The sequence below is a fragment of the Rhincodon typus genome, chromosome 15 (assembly GCF_021869965.1).
Source record: "Rhincodon typus isolate 14 chromosome 15, sRhiTyp1.1, whole genome shotgun sequence".
NCBI classification, from domain to species: Eukaryota; Metazoa; Chordata; class Chondrichthyes; order Orectolobiformes; family Rhincodontidae; genus Rhincodon; species Rhincodon typus.
Genome location: NC_063346.1, coordinates 4,152,428 through 4,177,756, shown reverse-complemented (window position 1 = coordinate 4,177,756; position 25,329 = coordinate 4,152,428). Strand labels below are relative to the sequence as shown.

At 44.5% G+C, this 25,329-nt stretch overlaps 1 protein-coding gene across 1 annotated transcript; it reads right to left on the bottom strand.

Moving 5' to 3' along the window:
* Positions 1-1,362: 1,362 nt before the first annotated feature.
* cmtm4 (CKLF-like MARVEL transmembrane domain containing 4) lies at positions 1,363-21,384 on the bottom strand. Its single transcript, XM_048605949.1, has 4 exons — positions 21,307-21,384; positions 18,397-18,573; positions 4,968-5,066; positions 1,363-2,094 (listed from the first exon to the last, which is right to left on the bottom strand). Exons 1-4 carry the CDS (start codon positions 21,382-21,384, stop codon positions 1,918-1,920), a joined length of 531 nt encoding a protein of 176 aa, XP_048461906.1. The 3' UTR covers positions 1,363-1,917.
* Positions 21,385-25,329: the final 3,945 nt, after the last annotated feature.

Here is a 25,329-nt window from a genome sequence, read left to right as displayed (position 1 = left end):
GATTTGTCTCCACAGATGCTGCCAGACCTGCTGAGCTTTTCCAGCAACTTCTATTTTTGTCCAGCAACCTTTGCATTGTCTTCCCCAAAGTACTTTGGAGCCAGCAAAGTAACTTTTGGAATGCGGTCACTGTTGTAATGTAGAAAATGCAATAGAGCCAATGTGTACACAGCAAGCTCCTACACAGCGACACAAGCAGCTTTCTTTAGGGCTATCAGTTAATGGGACAAATATGGGTCGAGAGCACTAGGAATAGTCCTCCCAGTTGTCTTAATAAAGAGTGTGTAATGGGGTGTTTAACAACCATCTGGGAGGGTAGACAAAGTAGTCCAACACCTGGGGCAATAGACAGTACCACAGGCAATGCAGCACTGCCTCAGCCTTGCACCTGCAGTGTCAGCCTAGATATGTACTCAAGTCTGTGGAGAGTGCCTCAAGACTGTAGAGGTGTGGAGGCTCCTCGCTGAGCAAGGCCAAAAGCTGCTTCACTAGGAAGTGAAATTCAAACCTTTGTGTATCACTTTAAGATATGATAGAATTAGGCTAGAAAGAGTGGGCACCCTGCTGTACAGGTTGGAGATGCGAGAACAGCCTGTAAATGTATTGACACTGATAAAAACCAGTGAGTATTGAAAAGGTCCCCGGACACCACCTGTATTAAAGAGAAAAGGCTCACACCGACAGAGGGCACTCAAGCAGATCAAAGAAGTGATTCAGCCTTTCTTTTAAAAAACAAAATTCTGATTCAGTGACTACTCCAAGCATATCTAATAAATATCCCATTCTTAGCATGTAATAGTTAGAAATATTTTAAGAATAAAAAATAGAAATCAAGATATACATAAAATGGTCAACACCGCAAGCTCTAACTTAACTTGTATCAAGACTGAACTCAAGGCAAATGAGGACAAGGTAAAGCATCACAATCAGCAAAGCGACAGACTGCAGTTTGATATTAATCAGAGGTCACAGAACCTTCTCTTTCAGCATTGACATCTTGATAAATCTACAAAAGCAGTTTCATCAAGAAATGGAACGTACTTATTTAGCCATGTTGGCTTTTTCAGATTTTGGTCCCTAGCATGAATGAAAACAAAGCCAAAAGAAAATTATTTTTTAAAAAATCAAATCTTTGGATATCATTTCTGTTTTCTTTTTAGAAGCATCTTGAATAGAAACGAGACGGAGATCGATGAACATCATCTTCTGCAGGACGTGTAAAGAAAGCACATTGTGAATGATGCAGTCACTCAAACTGCAAATCGAGTGGAAAGGCATTATTTTAGTGTTGGAGAGTTTGAACCATCTATATACACACACAGCTAACTCATTAACCAGCAGAATCCCCACACTACAAAGTCATTCAAAGCTCCATTCTGCACTGTTTATTCAACATTGTGTTACTCTTTCATACATTAGACTAAAACAGCCTCTCATGCTAATTCTCACCATCACCCCTCTCAGGAACTTCACTCCCACTCCAAAACAAGTTTTCAAACTGTCCTTCAAACCCGCTTCCCAATAAATAGAGAATTTTTATTCGTTATTAAGCAGCTGCTGATAGTTGAGCATCTCCAATCAGGGCCACAACAGGCACGAGGCACAACAAGGACCAGGTTTGGATATCACTCCATACAGCAGGAGCCTGGGACAGGGAGCATTGCTCAGAGCCACAGGGCCTTCCCTGGCAACTACATGGCCATGGGTTAACATAAGACAACTCCAAACCTTGATATTCCATCTCTCCACCTTTAGTCTGCCCTTCTACAATATTCCAAACTGTAAAAGAAAGAAAAAAAATCACAAGTGTCTGTTCTGTAAATGTTGGATGTTCGATCCTTCAGCTGCCAAGTATTGCAGAGCTCAGACACTCTCCTCTCTCTCTCTCTCCGCTGCAGAGGAAGGCCAGTTCAATCTTCACCCTTCCAAACGTTGGATCTCAGGCCGACTCTCCACCTCTCCCCGAGATTCCGATCGGGCGCGCGTGTACTCACTGGCTGGACCCCCAGTTTGGCGCCGAGCACTTAATCTCCAAATCTTGAACGCCAAGTATGTATTAACTGCGTAGACACCCGCGGCCAGGAACCCAAATACCTGGTGAAGATGGGGGGGGAAAAACAGAGGAATGATTAAAGAACCAATCCCTCAAGGCAAAAACGCAGAGTAAGAACATCAAAAGGACTCCCACAACTTCATGATCTCAGTAAATGGTGGAGCAGACTCAAATGGGCTGAATGGGCCTATTTCTGCTCCTTTGGTTATGAGATGTCCTGGAACTTCTTGTAACCGACACAGTACTTCACTTTGATGTGTTGTCACTGTCGCCATGTAGCCGATTTGTGCACAGCAAGCTCCCGCGAGCAGCAATCAAACATTGACCCAGATAACCTGCCTTCCATGATGTTGCCCAAGGGATAAATATGGAGTAGGACACTGCGGAGAACTTTCCTTCAAGATGATGCTCTGGGGTCTTTAACATCTGCCTGAACAGGGAGGCAGGGCCCTGGTCCAGTTCCAACTGAAAGCCGGCATCTCCGGCAAAGTGGCACTCCCTGGGTACTAGCACTAGGACTGTCAGCCCAGGTTTGGTGCTCAGGGCTCCCAGTAGAGAGGGAGTACTTCCTCGGACAACACTGGCTCAAATGTCCTGAAAATTTCTCTCTCTCCAACTCGGAAACAGAACCTAAATCCCTCTCAAAAGAATCTGTTTAATGGCTGTGTAAACATCAATGGAATGTTGGCCTGTATTTCAAATGGAATGGAAGATAAAAATAGGGAGGTTTTGCTAAAACTAGACAAGGCATTAATCAGAAAACAGCTGGAATACTTTTGGGCCCCTAATCTAAGGAAAGATCTTGACATATGGTCATTTGGTAATGTAAAAAGGCTGTACCTATTTGTGCAAATTCCCCTAAACCAGCAACGTGTAATGACCAGGCAATCTGATTGAACTATGTTAGGTGAGAAGTAAATATTGATCAGGGCACAACAAGAATACCTCTGCCTTCTTGTAACTAGTGCACCTGCTTCCTTTACAAACACTTGAAGGGGTAAACAGCCTCGATATAACATCTCAAACAAAGGTGCCCAGTTGTGCCCTCAAGTGGCAGTGCTCATGCCCTGCTTGTGCCGCTTGCGATTCCAGTCGCACAGAGTTCTGCTCTCAGTGACTCCCCAGTACAAACCATTGCCTGGGACACTGCGAAATTGGAGGCAGTCCAGCGATGGTTCACTCGGCTGATATCAGGTATTGAGGGACTGTTTTATAAAGGAGAAGGTGAGCAGGTTGGGCCTGAACTCATGGAGCTTAAAGGAAATGTACAAGATTGACAGGGTAGATGTGGACCAGAGGGCATCATTTCAGAATGAAGGCTTACACAGTTAAGACAGAGATGAGAAGGAATTTCTTCTCAGAGGGGAGTGAATCTGACAGAGAGTGTCGATGCTAAGTCATTCAGTATATTCAAGGCTGAGAGAGATAGATTTTTAATCAGAATGGGAATCGAGGGTTACGGGGAAAAGGCAGAAAAGTGGAGTCAAGGATTATCAAATCAGCCATGATCTTGTTGAATGGCAGAGCAGACTCGATGGTCTGAATGGCCTACTTCTGCTTCTATATACGATGGTTTAGAAAGGCTGGCTACTCGGATGGAAAGTTCTGGACCACGAACAAGACTCCTCAGTCACAAGGAGACTGGAGATTCTGGGATTGCTCTCCTTCAAACTGAGGAAGTTCAAGGGAGGGTTAATCTAGGTGTTCAGAACGACAGTGAGTTTTCACTGTGTGAGTGAGGAGAAACAGTCTCCAGGAGGGTCAGTAGCCACAGATTACCCAGGGGAGGCAATGGCCTAGTGGTATTATCGCTGGGCTGTTAATCCAGAGACCCAGCTAACGTTCTGGGGATCCGGGTTCAAATCCCACCACAGCGGATGGTGGAATTTGAATTCAATAAATATCTAGAATTAAGAATCTAACAATGACTGTAAATCCATTAAATAAAAACCAAAAGAACTGCGGATGCTGTAAATCAGGAACAAAACCAAGGTTGCTGGAAAAGCTCAGCAGGTCTGGCAGCATCTGTGGAAGGTGAAAAACAGAGTCAACGTTTCGGGTCCGGTGACCCTTTCTCGGAAATTTTTTATACTTTATTCATTCACTGGATGAGGGCATCGCTGGCTAGGCAGCATTTATTGCCCATCCCTAATTGCCCACATTGCTGTGGGTCTGGAGTCACTTATAGGCCAGACCAGACACCCTCATCCCCTGAATGAATAAAGGAAAAAAACTAGAGGGACACTGATGTAAAATGACTGGAAGCAGGAAGACAAGGAGAAATGCTTTGCTTCAGTCAGTAGTCTGCTGGAAGCAGATTCAATTGGAACTGTAGTGATTGTAATTCCCTAATTGGACCAGATTAACAGCCCCAGTCAGGGAGCCCAGGCTGACAGATATAAACAGGAGTGTCAGAGGTTCTGTTCACTTTGAGGGAGTTGGATCAGTGACAAGGACTCTCTGCGTGAAAGCGAAAGCTGACTTAGTGACAGAATTCTGGCTTCTGTGGAATTATTTCGGGAACTTACAAAAAGGGGTTAAATAGTCAAGAAGAGAAAAAAACTTTCCAGAACTGCGGAGGTGTGTGTATGTGGGGAAGGGGGGGGAGGGCGAGGTGGGCAGGAGAGTGGACAGCTTTTTCAAACAATCACATAAACAACCTAACAGCATCTTTCAGAACTGATCTCTGAGTCAGCCAATCGTTCACTCTGTTTATTGCCACCTTCTGAGGTAATTAGCTCTGTCACATGGTATGGGTGGTGGGGGTGTGAAGAGAGGTGATTACAGTCTGACACCTCAAATCAAGGTGCTATCCTTTCCACAAGAGCTTAGATAGGCCGGGGTGGGGAGGGAGGGTGCTGCTGCTTGGTCCCTGGCATCAATACAGGCTGGAGTTTACCCCAGGGTAACTTACCACAGCAGCAATCTCCCCTCCTTTCTTCTGATTCATAGCTGCTAGCACGATGGAGGCGATGAAGAACAGCATAGCACTGACCACAGTGTTGATCAAATCCTGAGAAACAAACAGAGAAAACTTGGACAAAAACAGAGAGCAAGTTCACGAAACAGAAACTTGCATTCTATAGCACCTCAAATCATAGTAAAACACCCCAACTGTGTCACAACTGTCTACAAACCATGCAGCTCTGAAAGACTTTGCGCCTGTTGTCCATTCAGGGATCTGTGGGTTCTCCTGGGTATTGGGTATCTGTACCAGTCTGCACCACTGCACGCTGCCCTCGATGATGCTCTGGGGTGTACAGACTGTCACACACCTCTTCATGGAATGTGCCTTTGCAAAGGAAGTCGGGAGGGAGATGCAGTGGGTTTTGTCGAGTTGCTCTGTGACACCGGACTCCGTGTTCTACGGTCTGTTCCCCAGGACACACACCGAGACAAACATCGACTGCACCTGGAGGACCATCAACTCAGTGAAAGACACTCTTTGCTCTGCCTGAAACCTGTTGATCTTCCAGAGCAAGGAGTTGACCCTGACTGAGTGTTGCAGACTGGCACATTCCAAGGTGCAGGACTATGTGCTGAGAGACACACTAAAGCCTGGGGCAGCTGCTGCCAAAGTGCCATGGGGAAAGACCACAGTCTGAGGTCTTCCTGCTGAAGGGAAATTGGGGTCTATTCAGTTACCGGACCCTCCCAGTGTCTCAAATATATGTAAATATTAGCATTGTAGGTGTAAGAGAGGTCTGTGGTTCTTTAGATAGAGTTAAAGTCCAACGTTTTGGTTGTTTACTTGATATGCAACCGTACAGAGCCGAACTGCATTTGTGACTATGAAATATATAGAGATTATTTATGAATAAAGTATACTTTTGAAATTAAAATTTTAAAGGCTGCTCTCTAGGATTGGATTGCTCCTTCGGAGAATCAGTCACATGTTTGGCCGTACCCTTGAGTAATTCCTCTCACCTTCAGGAAATCCAAGAGAACAGGGTAACACAAGCACCAACAATATCACAGAATTGTTACAGTGTAGAAAGATGCCACTCAGCCCATCGTGCTTGCACCAGCCCCTTATCACCTAGCACCAACTTCCTGCCTTTTCCCCAAAACTCTTACATATTGGATGATTATTTGGATAAAATATAATTCCCACTAGAATGCCTCAATGGAACCTGTCTCCAGGTGGTGCATTCCAGACCCTAACTACTGGCCGTGTGAAAAACTATTTTCTTACATCACCCTCAATTCTTTTGCATGTCATTTTAAATCTACGCCCTCTTGATCCTTCTCCACGTGGGAACAACTTTCCCAATCTACTCTGTCCAGCCCAATCATAGTTTTGAAAACCTCTATCAAATCTCTTCTCCAAGGAGAACAATCCCAATTTCTTCAATCTATCCTCATTGCTGAACTTTCTTATTCCTGGAACCATTCTTGTAAGTCACGTCTGCATTCTCTCTCAAAGCTCTCCCAACTTTCCTACGATATGGCACATACAACTGTACATGGTATTCCAGCTGAGATCTAACAAGGGGTTTGCACACTGATGGAGCTCAGAAGATCAGGTATGGGCAAGAGGCCAGAAATAGAACAGGACTGAGATTTCAGAGGGTTGTGGCGCTGGAGCTGAGACAGGGAAGAGGCAAGGTGATGGAGGAATCTAAAAACAGGGTGAAGAGGTCTAAAGCTGTGGTACTGAGGGGCTGGGAGCCAATGTAGTTCAGTGAGGATAATGGTGGGTAGGTGAACAAACAGGACTTGGTATGAGACAGGATACAGGTAGCAGAATTGTGACAGAGTTCAAATTCATGAAGACCTACCCCTCCAACACTCTGATTCTACTTCTGAAAGCTATAACCCCAGGCAGCATGAACCCAGACTCAGTGGGTAGCACTCTCTCCTCTGGGTTAGAAGGCCCACTGCAGGGATCCAAGCACAAAGCCTAGATTGAATGTAGGAGTATTGCACTATCAAAGGCACACTGCCAGGGTCACCAGGTGAAACATAAAAAAGGTCTTCAATAAATTCAAGATGGCTCAATGAAATCCAATTAAATAATTTCAATGTGTGGCCCTTGTTGTAATGTAGGGAAATGCAGCAACTGATTTGTGCACGGCAAGCTCCCATGGACAGTCATGAGATTGTAACAGATAACCCGAGAGAACAGATTTCACACCAAACAGCACAGGAAGGGAGATGATTATCTGAATAGGGGAAAGGGGGAGGAGCAACAAGACCTGGATGTCCTTGTACACCAATTGCTGAAGGGAAGCATGCAAGTCATACAGTCACAGAGTCATACAGCACGGAAACAGACCCTTCGGTCCAACCAGTCCATGCCGACAATGTTTCCAAACTAAACTAGTCCCACCACCTGCCTACACTTGGCCAATATCCCTCCAAACCTTTCCTATTCATGTACTTATCTAAATGTCTTTTAAATGTTGTAATTGTACCCACATCCACTACTTCCTCTGGCAGTTCATTCCACACACAAACCACTCTCTGTGTAAAATAATTCACCCTCATGTCTTTTTTAACTCTTTCTCCTCTCACTTTAAAAACACGCCCTCTAGTTCTGAACTCCTCTAACCCCATGGGAAAGAGCCTTTGCACTTCACCTTATCTATGCCTTTCATGATTTTATAAACCTCTATGGAGGTCACCCCTCAACCTCCCACACTCCATTGGAAAAAATGTCCCAGCTTATCCAGCCTGCTTTCACAACCCAAATCCTCCATTCCTAGCAACATCCTGGTAAGCATTTTCTGATCCCTCTCCAGTTTAACAGAATCCTTCCTATAACAGGGCAACCAGAACTGGACACAGTACTCCAGAAGAGGCCTCACCGACATCCTGTAGAATCTCAACAATGACGTACAGCAGGTAGTGAAGAAGTCAAGTACTAGCTTGGACTTCATAGCAAGAGGATTAGAGTACAGGAGCAGGGGTGTCTTACCAGTATTATACAGCACACTGGTGAGACCACACCCAGAACTGTGTGTACTGTTCTGACCTCCTTCTCGGAGGGAGGATGTTCTGGCTGTGGAAGGAGTGCAACAATGGTTTGCCAGACTGATTCCTCGGGATGGCAGGACAGATGTATACCAAGACAGACTGGATCAGTCATGAGTATATTCATTGGCGATCAGAGGAACAAGGCTCGAGGGTGGTGGGGATGGTGGATAATGGGGACCTCATGATTGGGGGAGATCAGAACCAAGGTCACAGCCTAAGGATACAAGGTAGACCACTTCAGACTGAGGTGAGAAATGTCTTCACCCAGAGAGTGGGGAGCTTGTGGAATTCTCTGCCACAGAAAGCAATTGAGCTCAAAACATTGAATGTTTTCAAGAAGGAGTCACATATAGTTCTTGGGAGAAAGCGGGAACAGGGGACTGAGTTGGATGATCAGCTGTGATCATATTGAATAGCAGAGCGGGTTTGAAGGGCTGAATGGGAAATCAGCCTCCAAAAACACTAGGACTCCTGTCTTTCCACAAGAAGTACCTGGGAGTCAGGCGAAAGAGGAATCAGACTTTCCAGTTCAATATTCTGCAATGCCAGGTCTCCAAAATGACTGAATGCTACAAAAGGGAGACTCTGGGGGGGGGCGGGGTTTTGGATATTAGAAAGGCTGTACTCAAAAGGGGCTGAACGGTCTCAATAATCAGATGCTGATGCTGTAAAACGTGTTCCAGGAAATGTAAAGGCAGACGTGGAAATCCTGGAGGCACACGGACAGCAGATGCACAGAGTTCAAAGTGCGCAGCAAAATACATCTGGAATGTGCTTCAACGTAAAAACACAACCACATTTTGATGAAACCTTCCAAGTGGAATTGCTGACATTTTTGTGGTTTATTTTAAAAGGGACCCACAGGAACATGTCCTTAAACTTAGTCCAGCAGCAAATATGCTTGAGAATCTGCTCTCACCTCAGCTCAAAGAACATCAGAAATCAGGGTAGGCCACACAGTGGGGCTAAACACTTCCAAATCAGGATGGTGAGAGGCTTGGAGGGGGTGGTGTTCCCATGTATCTGCGGCCCTTGTCCTTCTGGATGGAAGTGGTCATGGGTTTGGAAGGTGCTGTCTGAGGATTTTTGATGTATTTCTGCAGTCCATCTTGTAGATAGTACACACTGCTGCTCCTGAGCGTCAGTGGTGGAGGGAGTGGATGTTTGTGGATGTGGTGCCAATCAAGCAGCTGCTTTGTCCTGGATGGTTTCAAGCTTCTTGAGTGTTGTTGGAGCTGCGCCCATCCAGGCAAGTGGGGAGCATTCCATCACACTCCTGACTTGTGCCTTGTAGATGGTGGGCAGGCTTTGGGGAGTCAGGGGATATGTTACTTGCCGTAGTATTCCCAGCATCTGGCCTGCTCTAGTAGCCACTGTGTTAATGTGGCGAGTCCATTTGAGTTTCTAGTCAATGGTAACCCCCCAGGATGTTGATAGTGGGGGATTCAGTGACAGTAACACTATTGAATGTAAAGGGGCGGTGGTTAGGTTGTTTCTTATTGGAGATATTCATGGCCTGGCATTTGTGTGGCGCAAATGTTACTTGCCACTTGTCAGTCCAAGCCTGGAAATTGTCCAGATCTTATTGCATTTGAACATAAACTGCTTCAGTATCTGAGGGGTCACAAATGGTGCTGAACGTTGTGCAATCATTGGCGAACATCCCCACTTCTGACCTTATGATGGAGGGAAGGTCATTGATGAAGCAGCTGAAGATGGTTGGGCCTAGGACACTACCCTGAGGAACTCCTGCAGAGATGTCCTGGAGCTGAGATGACTGACCTCCAACAACCACAACCATCTTCCTATGTGTCAGGTATGACTCTAACCACCGGAGATTTTCCCCTCTAATACCCATTGATTCCAGTTTTGCTAGGGCTCCTTGATGCCACATTTGGTCGAATGCAGCCTTGATATCAAGGGCTGTCACTCTCACCTCACCTCTGGAATTCAGCTCTTTTGTCCAGGTCAGGAGCTGAGTGGTGGAACCTACACTGTGCATCAGTGAGCAGGGAGCGTGAATACTTAAAATCCTTCAACCACTGGGTGCTGCAGAGGCAAGATATGGAGGATACAGACATGAGTTTTGCAAAGTCAGGTCAACATGGGAGCTCATTGAAAATGGCAGTGAATCTTGATCCCAGAATTCCTGACTTGGGATCTACAGTTTCTACTGGCCCTAGTTAAGGTTTGGGGAGGAGGGTGCTTCCAGGTCACAAGTCTCCACCAGCACTCGCAACCTTGTGATTTGAATCCAGCATGCCCTACCCTCCATCACCATCCTGCTGGTGGGCCCGGTTTTCACAGTCGTGCTATATAACCCCTCAGAAATCATGGTCTGCACGAGGGAACCATTCGAAAACCAAGTTCAACAAGGCCTCCTCATGCACCCTCTGCCACCCAACCACCCACCCTCCCTCCCTCATGCCAGCTAAGCAACCAGTCAATGTTTTACAAGGCAAGACCAGTATTTATTGCCCATCCCTAGCTGACAAGAGGGCAGTTAAGAGACAACCTCACTGTTGTGGGGTCTGGAGTCACATTTAAAACCAGACCAGGTAAGGACAATAGATTTCCTTCCCTAAAAGACATTAGTGAACCACATGGATTTTTATAACAATTGACAATGTTTTCATAGTCACCGCTCCAGATATTAGTTTTCAATTCCAGATTTATTTATTGAATTCTCTCCACCAGCTGCAATGGTGGGATTTGAACCCAGGGCTCCAGGGCTTTAACCCAGGTCTCTGAATTCCTTGACCATTGTTTTGAACTCCCACTAATCCAAACAAATGAAAACATCTTCTCTCCATCTACTCTCTTATCAAATCTCATTATCATTTTAAAGGCTTGATCAGAATGCTTGCTTTGTCCAATAAACAGTAAATGGAATTAGAAGGAGCCCATATGGTATAATATGTTGAAATGTTTTCATTGTAAAGCCATCAGCATCGAACAAAGGGTTTTGTTATTATCTTCTGAATGGGCATCAAGATAATGGTTTCTCTTGAATAGCTGGGTTCAAATACTTGAGAAGTTACTGACTAACCAGTTAGGTATTAACTACACTGCACAGCTCCTCAGATAATAAAGCAGCCACATATCTATTGAAGATTGAGAGACAGGAGACAGAGGGGAGACAATCGGGTTAGGATTAGGGTTAGGGTTGACCCTGGCAGGACAAAATCCAAATCTGTCCATGTCTCAGAGAAAGGTGGTGAACATTGCAGATGGAAGAGTGGAATTATAATGATGTTGCAAGATTAATCAGAAAAACAACAGTTGGACATTATGTTGGCAATCACTGAACCACCCACTTTGGGACTTTCTAAATGGTGAAAAGTACAAACAGTGGGAGGCCAGAGAGAGTTGGCGGGTGCAGGTGCACAGATCATGAAAACATCTTGGACAGGTACAGAAAATAAATCAATTAAAAAGACAAATGGAATGCTCGTCTTTATATCAAGAGGATCAAAATATGAGGGCATAGTCACATTTCAGCTGTACTAAAGCTCTGGTTAAGCAATACTGTTTATCACTGCAAACATTGCTGGTCACAAAAGGCTCAGGGCAGGGCAGGGTAATGGCTTTGGAAAAGTGCTGTGTAGATTCACCAGAATGATACCAGCATTCCAAGGGATTGTGAGGGGAAATTAGATGTGTATTACCTGGAATTTAAAAGCTTAAGGGTGGGGTTAATTCACCTTTCCAGTCTCGTAAAAGGGGAATGGATAAAGCTGATTAAAATAAAATAATTCTGCTCTTTGGGAACTTTTAAAAATTCACTCACGGGATGTGGACATTTATTGCCCATCCCTAGTTGCTCTTGAGAAGGTGGTGGTGAGCTGCCTTCTTGAAACACTGCAGTCCATGTGCTGTAGGTTGACCCACAATGCCCTTAGGAAGGTGCTATCTAAGGAGCCTTGGCAAATTTCTGCACTGCACCTTGTAGATGGTTAACAGCATTAATACCGAGCATCGATGATGGAAGAAGCAGACGTTTGTGTATGTAGTGCCAATCAAGCAGGAGACGCTTTGTCCTGGATAGTGTCAAGTTTCTTGAGTGTTGATGGGGCTGCACTCATCCAGGTGAGTGGGGAGTATTCCATCACGCTCCTGACCTGTGCCTTGTACTCGGTGGGCAGGTTTTGGGGAGTCAGGAGGTAAGTTACTCAATGCAGCATTCCCAGCCTCTGGCCTGCTCTTGTACCCATTGCGTTTTTGCAGTGAGTCCAATTGAGATTTTGGTCAGTGATCACCCCCAGGATGTAGATAGTGGGGGATTCAGTGATGGTAACACCATTGAATGTAAAGGGGGTAATGGTTAGATTCTGTCTTGTAAGGGAACGTCATTACCTGGAATACATGTGGCACAAATATCACTTTCCAGTTATCATCCCAAACCTGGATATTGTCCAGTTCTTGCTGGATTTGAACATGGGCTGTTTCAGCATCTGAGGAGTCACGAATGGTGCTGAACATTGTGCAATCATCAGCAAATATCCCCGCTCTGACCTTACGAGGGGCAGAAGGTCATTGGTAGCCTCCAACGATGAGGAGCTCAGTGATACAGTCTGTCAATATGGGACAAGGGGGCATGGCCTCAAAATTAGCGCAGGACCTTTGAGGGGTGAAATTAGGAAACACATCTACATAAAGGGTTGTGAAAGTCTGAACTTACTTCTGAAAATTGTACTAATACACACAGGCATTTGTTTATTTTAAGATTTTGGTTTTTCAATGTTAATTGATACAGGCAGGTTTATGGACCAAGAATGCAGATCAGCCTCAATCTCAGCGAATGGTAGAATAGGTTCAAGGGGCCAAATGGCCTCCCCTGATAGACATTGGTGAATCAATCTACACATTGATCTCTTGGTGCTCTGTAACTCATTTTTGATCTCAGGCTGAGGATATGGTTATGCTAAAGGATAACAGGGTGAGGCGTTTGAAACATTTAATGTCATGAGATGGTCAACGCAGAGAAATGAATTCCTCTGGTGGGGGAGAAATGGAAAGGGGTAGAGTACATGAGTGCACATTGAGAGAGACAAGGATGGACTGGGGTGAGTAGGATCATCGATTGACTGTAGAGAATCTGGAAGTGGTGTGTAAATGGTTGGATGAATTTTTTTTAATGTTTAATTTTTGTTATTAAATTGGTATCTTGATATGGTGACTTAAACACTTCATTTTTTTTGTAAAAGTACAATTCTATTCTATTCTACTGTACATGAGATGCAAAAAGATGATTAATTGGTTAAAACTGCCCGTTCACCTTCTCATGGAGAACATAACATAAACATATTTAAAGTCTCCTCTTCTATCACCATTTTCAGGAAGAGAGAATTCCAAAGGCTCTCAACTCTCAGAAAAAAAATTCTCATCGTTGTCCTAAATGGGCAACCCTTTATTTTCGAACAGTGACCCCCAATTTAGATCTTCCCATGAGGAAACATTCAAACCACATTCACCCTGTCAATACCCATCAGGATCTCGGCCTTGGATCTCAAAAGGAACGGAATATAAAATAGAGGGGTTTTGCTAAAATTGTAGGCACTAAGTCAGACTATAGCTGGAAAACTGTGAACAGTTTTGGGCCTCTTTATCTAAAGAAAGATATAATGGCCTTGGAGGCAGGCAGGGAAGGTTCACTAGACTGATGCCAGGAATGGAGGGATTTCTTTACAAAGAGACATTGTGTAGGTTGAGCCTGTACTCACTGGCAATTAGAAGAATGAGAGGTGATCTCACTGAAACATTCAAGATTCTTAAGGGTTTTGATGTGGAGGTGCCGGTGTTGGTCTGGGATGGACAAGGTCAGAAATAACACAACACCAGGTTATAGTCCAACAGGTTTATTTGAAATCATAAGCTTTTGGACTGCTGTTTCTTCGCCAGGTGACAAAGGAGCAGCGCTCAAAAAGCTGGTGATTTCAAATAAACCTGTTGGACTATAACTTGGTGTCATGTGATTTCTGACCTTAAGGGGCTTGACAGGGTAGATGCAGAAAGATTGATCCTAGACTCTCCCACAAGGGGAATCAGAGGGTATCATCTCAGAACAAAGGGGGTCACTCATTTAAAACAGAGATGAGGAGGAATTTCTTCTCTCAGAGGGTAGTGCACCTGTGGAATTCTTTACCACTGAGGGCTATCGAGGATGGGTAATTAAGTAAATTCAAGGCCAAGACAGACAGATTTTTAATCAGAAAGGGAATCAAGAGTTATAGGGAAAAGGCAGAAAAGTGGAATTGAGGATTATTACATCAACCACAATCTCATTGAATGGTGGAGTAGACTCAACGGGCCAAACAGCCTACTTTTGCTCCTACATGTTATGGTCTTATATGCTCAACAAAGTCGCCTCATGCTTTTTCTAAACTCTTCTGCTGTAATTCCCTGCTATGGGATCACACAGCATTTAAAGAAGAGGTAGATTTTTGAAATAATCAGGGAGTTGAGGGCTATGCTGAGCAGGCATAAAGGGAGTTTGAGGAGATGGGCAGATTGGCCATGATCTTGTCGAATAATGGTGTACCCTCAATGGGCTGAATGGCCTACTTCTGCTATTCCTTACGTCCTTTCCTTCTAACTAATAGCAACTATATCTTCAGCTGCCTGAGCTCCAATTTCCAGAACTGCAACCTTAAACCTCTCCACCTCTGCACTTCCCTCTCCTCTCAATGTTTCTTTACAAATATTTTCCCATCAATCTGCTCAGAAAGGTTCTGACACACCTCAGGAGAAGGTGGGTCTTGAAACTGGGCCCCCCGGCTCAGAGATAGGTACACTGTCAAAGTGCCACAACAGTTTTTACTTTAAATCTAACTCTTCAACCAAGAAGGCATTACACAAATGCAAGGTGTTGGTTGTTGTTTCAAAGTCTGTTCCATGGTGAGAAAGTGGATTTCTCCAACAAGACCTCACCTCCACATCCAGCGGTTAATATAATGACAATTCTGTGTCATTTCAAAAATGACAGGGTAGGCAGACAATGATATCAACAATCGGAGTGATTGTAATGAAAGTAATTATAGTAAATCCTCCTAATGACATGTTGACTTGGATTTCAGATTAATGTTGACTTCAAATACCAAGAATAAAAACCACTGTTTAAACGTAAACATGCATGGATTAATTGTCCAATTTGGCTTTGCTTAGCATCTCTGTATGGTTCAGAGACTGTACAGCAAAATGTATGTTGGTATTTCTGCTCAAAGCAATTCTCATGCCCGCCATCTTCATCTCACCCTATTGTTACATCCTTCTTTGTGTTTATCGAATTTTCCTGTAAATGTATTGATAATACTTGCCCAACCCTGCCTCTGGGAGTGAGTTCCACATTCTCACCAGTCTCGTGCTGAGGATATTTCTTCTGAATTTCCTGTTAAGATTTACCTTTTATTCGACAAAGAATGCTGAAAGTACTCAGCAGGTCCTGGCTGTATTTATGCAGCGAGAGAATCAGAGTTAATGTTTCAGCTCTCTGACCTTTGCTCAGTTCAGACAAATCACCATCTTGATTTCTCCACAGATGTAGCCAACCTGCTGAGTATTTCTAGCACATTCTGTTTCTCATTTCAGATTTCAAGCACATTCAGATCTCAATCAGGTCACAGCTATCTCAGCTTTCTAAAAATAGCCCCTCCCTGTTCATTATTAACTGAAAGTTGGAATTGTTCAGCTCTGGTATTAAATTGGTGATCTTTTTTGCACCTTCCCCAGAGCCTATAACCTTTATATAAGATGGAAATTTGAAGCCATATTCCCAGGGGATGTCCACTCAGGGTTATAAATTTAACATAATCATTTGAATTTTACAAACTCTCATTACAAATAAATAGGTCTCTGCATATCTATTGTCCATTTTGTTCCTTTTAGAGTGTCTAGTCCGTTGTGCCAAACTCTTATAAACTCAAGAGCCATTTTAAAACCAAATTGCTTGGTAATATGTGATGTAAAAGAGGGAGATTCTGTTGAAGCTTTTTAACCTTCACTGCTCAGGACACATGCAAGAATGCCAAATTTCAAATAATCACACTATACTATAGGAGGGGAAAAAAAAGGATGCTGATTGGTTGGCAGGTTGACCCCAATTGGCTGAGATGTTGCCATGGAGAAAGCAATGGGGAACTACATTAGCCAGGTAATTCAAACAAGGTGCAAGGTTTGAACATGTTCTTTTTACTTGCAGAGAGTGCAGCCCCTGCCTATCAATGTAATCACCTTAGGAAAATGTAAATGAAATATGTTGTGGGCTCAATTCATTATTTGTTTCACTGGCACTCATCAGGACAGATGCAAGAATGCCAAATTTCAAAAAGTGAACATAGTGAGAAAAGGAGTATTGATTGGTTGGCAAATGATTGGTCAAGGCACTGCCATGGCAAATGTGTGACGTTTATTTGAAAAAGATGCAAAGCCTGGACAGTTTCAGGTTGCAGAGGGCTGGGCCCTGCATATCAATATTTAGCATCCAGCAAGCACCAGTGAGCCACACTGCAATCCTTGTTGGTAAATTTAGTGTAACTCTTAGCAAATCTGTAGAGCAAGTACTATCCAATCAATGTCCAACTTAGGTGTGTTTCCATGGCCTCAGCTTTGTAAACATGGTCAGTACTCTGTCTCTTGCAAACAGCCTAAAGGGTCATGCTGCTTAATACAAACGTTTCAGTCTTCGGGACATATGACCTACCTATCCAGCATCACACTGGCATTAAAACTGATATCCCACATTACTAATGTGTGTGGGTAGGTAAAACATCCCTTTGGCTGAAATGGCAGCGTCCTGTTTGTGCTGACTACCGCTTGTGTTGCTCAATTTTCCGAGACACCTCATCCTCCCAGGGTTATCGGAAATGGACAGGGCAAGTGAGACAGGGGCAGCCGCTTCCCTCAGGCCCAGAGGGTTACTGAGATACAGTGAGCAGTGATCCGATCCACAAGATAACATCAATGCTTCCTGCTTCAGCATTAAGACCACACAGTGACCATATGACTTGGTCCCTCTTTACAAGGTTGTCATAAGGCCAATCTTATATTATCAGGAGCTGTAAGAATCCCAACGTATACACTGACCAGTGGGCGAGAGTTTGTGGTGGACAGCTGTGGAGAACCCATTAATGGATTTCTCAACATGCACATTGAGTAAAAGGGTCTCTGAAGAAGGAAGGGTCACTCGACCCAAAACATCAACTCTGATTTCTCTCCACCGCTGCTGTCAGACCTGCTGAGCTTTTCCAGCAACTTCTGTTTTTGCTTCTGATTTACGGTGTCCATAGTTCTTTCAGTTTTTAAGGGGTGTTGTTAGACTGCTCCATTTCAGAAGGTGAATCTGAGCTCAGGAAGGAGCCCACTGAGGAATTTCTTACATAGAGCTTCAGGTTCAAGGACAGTGAACACCATATGCACGTAAATGAAAGTGGTAGAAAGCAATATTAAACAGGTAGTTAGTGTAGCTATTAGCACACTCCAGATTGCTCAGCAATTGCTATCAACTGTGGGATTACATTGAAAAGTTGAGAGACTTTGCCTTTGGTTTTTAGGACCAAGGGAAACACCCTCTTATTGGTAATGTGAGTGCTACTTTTCACTAAGCTGTGGCTAAGTGAAACACTTGCTTAAACTGTTCAAACGTTTGAGTGACAGTGTCTTACCAGGATAATGTGAGGTAGGTCCAAGCACGTCACAGGTCTGAGCTTGGTGGTGTTTGGCCAATGTGTGAGAGTTTGTGTGACAGACAGCAAACAATGATCTGATCAGCACAGCCACTGTCCCACAGGATGGCAATGATGGACTACACCTTACATCAAGTTTGCAAGCTGAGTAAACAGCTTGGCAGATCAGGAGATTGGTCAATAGGTGAGCTATTTGACTAGAGATACACTCATTTACCAGAGTCCAACCTCTGGGGCAGAAGGTCAGAGTTCAAGTTCCATTCACTTACAAAAAGTGTGTCATAACAAATCCCAACAGTTTGATTAAAATAACCACACTAATTTATGATAATTAATTAAGTTTGTAACAAGGCTCCTTCATGCATGCTGGAAGTGACATACATTCGTCCACAGGGACCCATCCTCTGCAAACAAAAGGAATGAGTTCAAGCTTTTTGTCTTATCTGAATCATCCGGGAGCTTGGGGAGCCTTTAATTGGTCCATGTCAATATCCTACCCAGTGCCAATTTGTCAACCTTTACCCCATACTTTAAATTGTTGTAATAGCTGAAATTTGGCATTCTCACATGTGGCCTCATATGTTTAAATGAAAGGTTTCAGCAACAGGTCTCTCGCTTCAGCAAGATTCCAGCTCTGTACCACCATGTGACTGCTCTGCAATTCCCCAATTCCGCCAATCTCACCGTCAAATTCCAGTTGATCTGTGGTACTTTCGTGTGTAGGTTCAGACTGAACATCAGCAACAGAACTCCAGTCACCACAAACGCCGTGCAGCTAACAAACTCGAAAAAGTACAGGCCCCCACATGGCAAACACTCCTTCACCGTTTCAATGCAGATGAAAGCTATTAGTGCCAAAATCTGAAAGGAAAACATACACTTTATAAATAATATACTTCAAGGGTCAATATAATTCTCACCCCGCCTCAAAGGGATCTTCTTGAGAACTATTTTTTGGTTTTCAAGTGCCTTTTATAACTCCCCTTTTCTCACAAACTAATTTTAGGCAATGCAGTCACATAATAATGTATCTGTGATGATATAACAAACAATGTGGATTCTCATAGAAGCAAAATTAGAAGATTTCATCAATAACCTCAATAATTATCAATCCTCCAATGAACCAAAAGCCAGAACACATGGGGAAAGTAATAACTCCTTAAAGACCACTGTATTCGAATTGGCACAAGACAACTGGCATAAGTCAGCAATAATAGATTTTTTCCCCCAAAGTAACTGAGACACTCCTACACAAAAAATGATCACCCTAAGCACCTTCCACACAACGATGGCCTCACAACTAATGCTCCCATCATGTGTGCAAAGCTGGAAGCTTTTACTGAACAGTTATTAACCTGTTACTGCATCTCAGGTCTCAACCTCAGAATTAAATTTAACAGGGGGAGGCGATGGCCGAGTGGTATTATCACTGGACTGGTGATCCAGAGACCCTGGTAGTGTTCTGGGGACCTGGGTTTGAATCCCACCACAGCAGATGGTGGAATGGGAATTCAATAAATATCTGGAATTAAGAGTCTAACGATGACCATGAAACCATTGTCAATTGTTGGAAAAACCCATCTGGTTCACTAATGCCCTTTAGGGAAGGAAACTGCCATCCTTATCTGGTCTGGCCTACATGTGACTCTGGTTGACTCTGAACTGCCTGCTGGGCAATAAATGCTGCTTAGCCAGCGATGCCCTCATCCCATGAATGAATAAAGAAATAAAAATAGCGCTCATTACAATAATATCCACTACATTTGCCCCCACATGCAGCCTTAAGCTAGAGAATCCACACACATTTTCAATGGATTCATATTCTCAATGGTTTCAACTTTTCCCGATTCCCAGTAAGTATTCCTTCGTTGAAAGGTTTGAAAGACTGCTTTTCTTTTGCAGCCTCAGTCTCCCTAACACCACTCACAGTTGCTGCTTCCCTGTCTGTCAACCCCTTCCAGCCCTCGCTCTATTCCCAACAATTCCTGGGGCCTCCATCTTAACCCAACCCTGGTTTGGAGTCTCTGTCTTCCCAAACCCCCACCTCTCCCCTCCCCTCCCATGACTCTAGCAGCCCCCTTCCTCACCCACAAGTTGGAACCTCCGCCCCCACCACACCTGATCCCACAGCTCTTGGCAAAAGGATCCCATCAGGAAATCCCTCGCTGATCCAATCAGGAGCTCTTGCCCACACTGACTGCTGACAGAATCTAATTCGCTCCTGAACTGAACATATCTGTGTGTGTGTGGGGGGATGGGGAAAGCTTTTCTCTAATTGGTCAGCCCATTGAAGGCATTTCCCTTCCTTAAACATTCCATGGATTGAAGGTGAATTCATCTATAGCTGCTGTGTATTTTGACCATTGCTTTGCTACTGGTTTCTGTCCTTTCGATGCTGTGATGTGGAGGTGCCGGTATTGGACTGGGGTGGACAAGGTCAGAAATCACACGACACCAGGTTATAGTCCAACAGGTTTATTTGAAATCACAAGTTTTCAGAGCGTAGCCCCTTGTTCAGGTGCAGTCACTTCATCTGACAAAGGAGCAGCGCCCCAAAAGCTTGTGATTTCAAATAAACCTGTTGGACTATAACCTGGAGTCGTGTGATTTCTGACCCTTTCGACGGCACAAACATGCTGATGTTTTTGGCAATGATAGCAACCAGGTCTCCTGACTGTTACTGAGACTATGTCTAGTTATAGAATCATGCAGTACAAAAAAAAGAGACCCTTCAGCCCATCAAGCCCTGCACTGACAAAAACCATTCTAAATCTACTCTAGTCCCACTTCCCAGCACATGGCCCATAGCCTTGCGTGTTATGACATTTAAGTGCTTGTCCAAGTACTTTTTAAAGGTTGTGAGGTCTTCCCACCTCATTTGCCCTCCCGGAACTCCCATCACCTTCTGGGGGAAAAAGCTTTTACCTCAAATCCCCTTTAAACTGCCTGCCTTTCACCTTAGAATGATACCCCTTCGTTATTGCCCTCTCAGATAGTAGGAGCTGCTGCTTTCTATTCACCTTGTCCCTGTGCCTCATAATGATTGTGGCAAAGTGGTAGTGTCCCTTCCTTTAAGCTAGGAAGTCTGAGTTCAAGCCCCACCTGCTCTAGAAATAAGTAATAATATTCCTTGGAAAATATATCCTGCAATCTTATTCGTCTCAATCAGGTCCCCCTCCTCAACCTTTCCCTGCACTAAAGAAAACAACCCGAGCTTATCCAGCCTCTCTTTATCACTGAAATGCTCCATCCCAGGGCACCATCCTGGTGACTCTCCCCTGCACCCCCTCCACTTCAATCACATCCTTCCCATAGTGCAGCGACCAGAACCTGACCACAGCTCTATACGACTCTACCATAACCTCCCTGCTCTTATTATCTGTGTCATAACTGATAAAGACAAGTGTACTGTATGCCTTCTTAACCAACCTATTAACCCATCCTGTCCCTTTCTGGGATCTGTGGACAAACACCCCAAGATCCCTCTGTTACTCTGAGCTGCCTGATGTCTTACCATTCATCGAGTACTCCCTTGTCTTGTTACTTCTTCCAAAGTGCATCACCTCACATTTATCACCGACTTTCCCATCCGACCAATCTGTCTATGTCCTCCCGTAACTTAAGACCTCCTTCCTCACTGTCAACCACCTGGTGAATATTCGCGTCATCCATAAACTTACTGCTTCAACTTTTTCTTTTATCTGGTTTATATATATTATAAACAATAAGGGACCTAGCAGTGAACCCTGTGGGACATCATTGTACACCAGGCTCCAGTCACACCAACAGCCTTCCAATCACTGCACCCCCCCAACAAGTCTCCTCCCACTTAGCCAACTTAGCTTGGGTCCCATGAGCCTTTACCTTCCTTACCAGTTGCAATATGGAACCTTATCAAGGACTTTGCTGAAATCCATATAAACTACATCAAGTAGTGACCGCACCTGGTCACCTCCTCGAAAAAGTTTATCCAACGTGTTACTCACTTTTGACCACTCTCTGACAAAGCCATTCTGCCTACCCCAATAAAACTTCCCTCTCCAATCTCCTCTGCAATCAGGAGCTGTTCTCACACCACAGTCATTGAGGACGAGGAGGAGAAATGTCTTCACCCAGAAAGTTGGGAGCCTGTGGAATCCTCTGCCACAGAAAGTGGTTGAGGCCAAAACAACAAATGCTTTCAAGGAGGAGGTAAATGTAGCTCCGAGGGCTAAAGAGATCATAGAAAATAGGAACAGGAGCTTGTTCCACCATTCAATATGATCATGGCTGATCATCCAACATAATGCCCTGTTCCCACCTTCTCCCCATATCCTGTGATCTCTTTAGCCCCAACAACCAAATCTAACTCCTTCAATGTTCAATGTTTTGCCCTCAACTGCTTTCCACGGCATGTGGATCTGTAACATGTTGTTTGAAAGCAGTGAGTGGCAATGAGTTGAAACTCACTGCTCACAAGTGGGTTATTTACGCAGAGAGTGAATGATTTCGAAAGGAAATTAGACAGACACTCGAAGGAAATAAACTCTCAGGGTTACAGGGATTGAGTGGACAGCGAGACTGACTGGATTGCCCTGCAAAGAGCCACTGTATACTTGAAGGCTGAATGGCCTCATTCCCCCTCCCTCCAAGTTTCCTGCTGAATATTTGTCCCTCAAATCAGCGAAAGCAGCTTATTCTTTTACTATCGCATTTTCATGGCATCCTGCCATGTCCAAGTTAGCCACTGTGCTTACTATAGTACAACAGTGACTACATTTAGGAAACAAAATTGCACTTCAATGATGTATCCCAAAGTCAAGGTGCTACCAAAATGCAAGTTATTTTCTTTTTTCTGGGATTTATGTGGATCAATGCCTTTAAATGACAGATTCAGAGAGGTGACATTTCCTGCATATTTGCATTCGGCTGTACCTGACTCCCACAGACCATCTGCATAGCTGTCTGCGCATCAGATGATACAAATCTAGACTAGCATTGCTCGAGAATTTAAACACAGTTCAGAATAACTGCCCTGAAACAATTGCCTTTCTTTCACTATCACTGGGTCAGAATCAGCGCTGGGGATGTCTCTACACACCAGGGACTGCAGCATCTCAAGGAAATGATGACCACCACAATCTCCTGACGGTAATAGGGATGGGCAATAAATGCTGGCCTCGCCAGCAATCTCCACATCCACCTGAATGAATGCTTAAAAGTGCAAATGAAAAAGAAAATATCAGTAAAACTGGCAATGCTGTCAGATTGTTTTGGGGAGATGAATCCCACCCCAAGACCGTAAGATTCTACAAGGCAAGGCACACATGTGCTGTAAAACTGCCATGTAGAACAGTCAGACTCGGTGAATAAACTGCTCCCTCGTCATGAGAGATGAAGCTTCCATCTAAATGGAGTTTGAGGGTGAAGAGGAGAGATGCCTGGAAGCCACTGCAGTGCAGGCAAGAGAGACAGAGGGAGGGAGTTATCCCAGAGCCATGACAATCAGAGAAGGGTCAATCAGGGACCAACGCTCCAACCAATCTCCCTGTGGAGATGCCTCTGACCAGCTCCAGTACAAGCCCAACCCTTTCCCTTCCACCCTCACTCTCAATCCTCAACCTTCACTCTTCCTCTCCTGACAGCCCTTAAAGTGTAGCTGCCTCACTGACCCTTATCTCCCCCACCTCCTCAAATTACAGAACCAAAGACCAACTGATGACAGTCCATGGGGCAAATGCAGAAATAAATTCACAGCTTCTTTCCATACATGATCTTGGAATGACCCAGAGCACTTTTGAAGCCAATCAAACACTTTATGGTCAGTCACTTTTGTAACGTATGAAACTCACACAGCATGATCCCATCAAAAGTGGATAATGTAACAAGGACCAATTCAGTTGAACCTCAAATCATGAGGGGCATGGATATAGTGAATAGCCCAGTGTAGGAGAGTCTAAAACTACAGGGCAAAGGTTTAAGGCGAGAGGGCAAAGATTTAAAAGGGGGCAACTTTTTCACTCAGAGGGTGGTGCGTGTATAGAATGGGCTGCCAGAGGAAATGGTGGAGGCTAGTACAATTATAACATTTAAAAGGCATCTGGATGGGTATTTGAAAAGGAAGAATTTAGAGGGATATGGGCCAAATGCTGGCAAATGGGACTCAATTAACTCAGGATATCTGGTCGGTGTGGACGAGCTGGACCAAAGGGTCTGTTTTCATGCTGTACATCCCTATGACTGAGTTTGATATAGTTCTTAGTGTTAAAGGGATCAAAGAACATGGGGAGAAAGTGGGAACAGGGAACTGAGTTGGATGATCAGCATGATCATATCGATAATGGGGTAGGCTCAAAGAGGGCTGAATGGCCTACTCCTGCTCCTATTTTCTGTGTTTCTATGTTAACTGCAGACAGGGCCAAGGGAATAGCAATGAGACATTCCTCCAGAAATGAGGAGAGCAATGGGCAAAACAGCTGCTTAAAAAACCCCCTCTCACACACACAAACAAACACACACACACACACACACAGACAGACAGACAGACAGACACACAGACACACAATACTCTCTTTCAAGCATCAGCTCATCATCTTCACATCAGAGGAGGCCATTCAACCCATCGAGTCTGTGTTCATTTCCCCCACAGTCTACCTACAGCTTTGATTCTCTTTAGGCACTGGTCCAATTTTGTTTCAAAAGCCTCGATTGACCCTATCTCTGCCATCCTCTCAGGCCCCACATTCCAAACCCTAACCATTCAGTGTAGCAAAATATCTGTCCTCCAGTCACCTCCTTGCCAATATCTTCCACGGTTAGTCTTAACTCTTCCAATACTGGGAACAGATTCTCTTCAACCACTCTCTGTAGATCCTCCCTGTGATTTTATCAAATCTCTTCTGAGGTTTCCCTTCTCTGTGAGGAGAAAAACCCACCACCTCCGCACAGCAGCAGAAAACAATGCCAACCTCATGTCAAATGCCTTCATGGTCTCAGGCCTCTCCCAGTCTACAGCCCTCTCCAGCACTATCATACGCCGAGATCTCTGCCCTCCTCCAATTCTGGCCTCTTGCACATCCCAGATTTCCTTCGCTGCAGCATGGGTGACCAGGTCCTAAATTCTGGAATTCCCTCCCTCACTTCATTTGTGGGGTGGGATGGGGGGTGCTGCTGATTGGGCCCAGTGTTTATTACCCATGCCCAGTTACCTTTGAGGTGGTGGAACTGCTGTAGTTCTCAGGGTGCAGACACAGACACAGACACACACTGCAATGTTAGGAAGGGACAGGCTTTGGGGAAGTCAGAAGGTGAGTTACTCACTGCAGGATTCCCAGCCTCTGACCTGCTCTTGTAGCCACTGCGTTTATATGGCTGGTCCACTTCAGTTTCTGAACATTGCATGATCTGACTTGAAGAAGGGAAGAAGTGGGAAAATCAATAATGAACAGCTGAAGATGGTTGGGCCTAGTGTCCCCACCTCTGAGCTTGATGCCCAGGGTTCAAGTCCCACCTGCTTGTAGAATCCTTACAGTGCAGAAAGAGGCCATTCAGCCCATCAAGCCTGCACTGCCCCTCCAAAGGGCAATCTACCCAGATCCACCCCATCCCTGTAACCCCGCATGGGGATTTTATCATGGC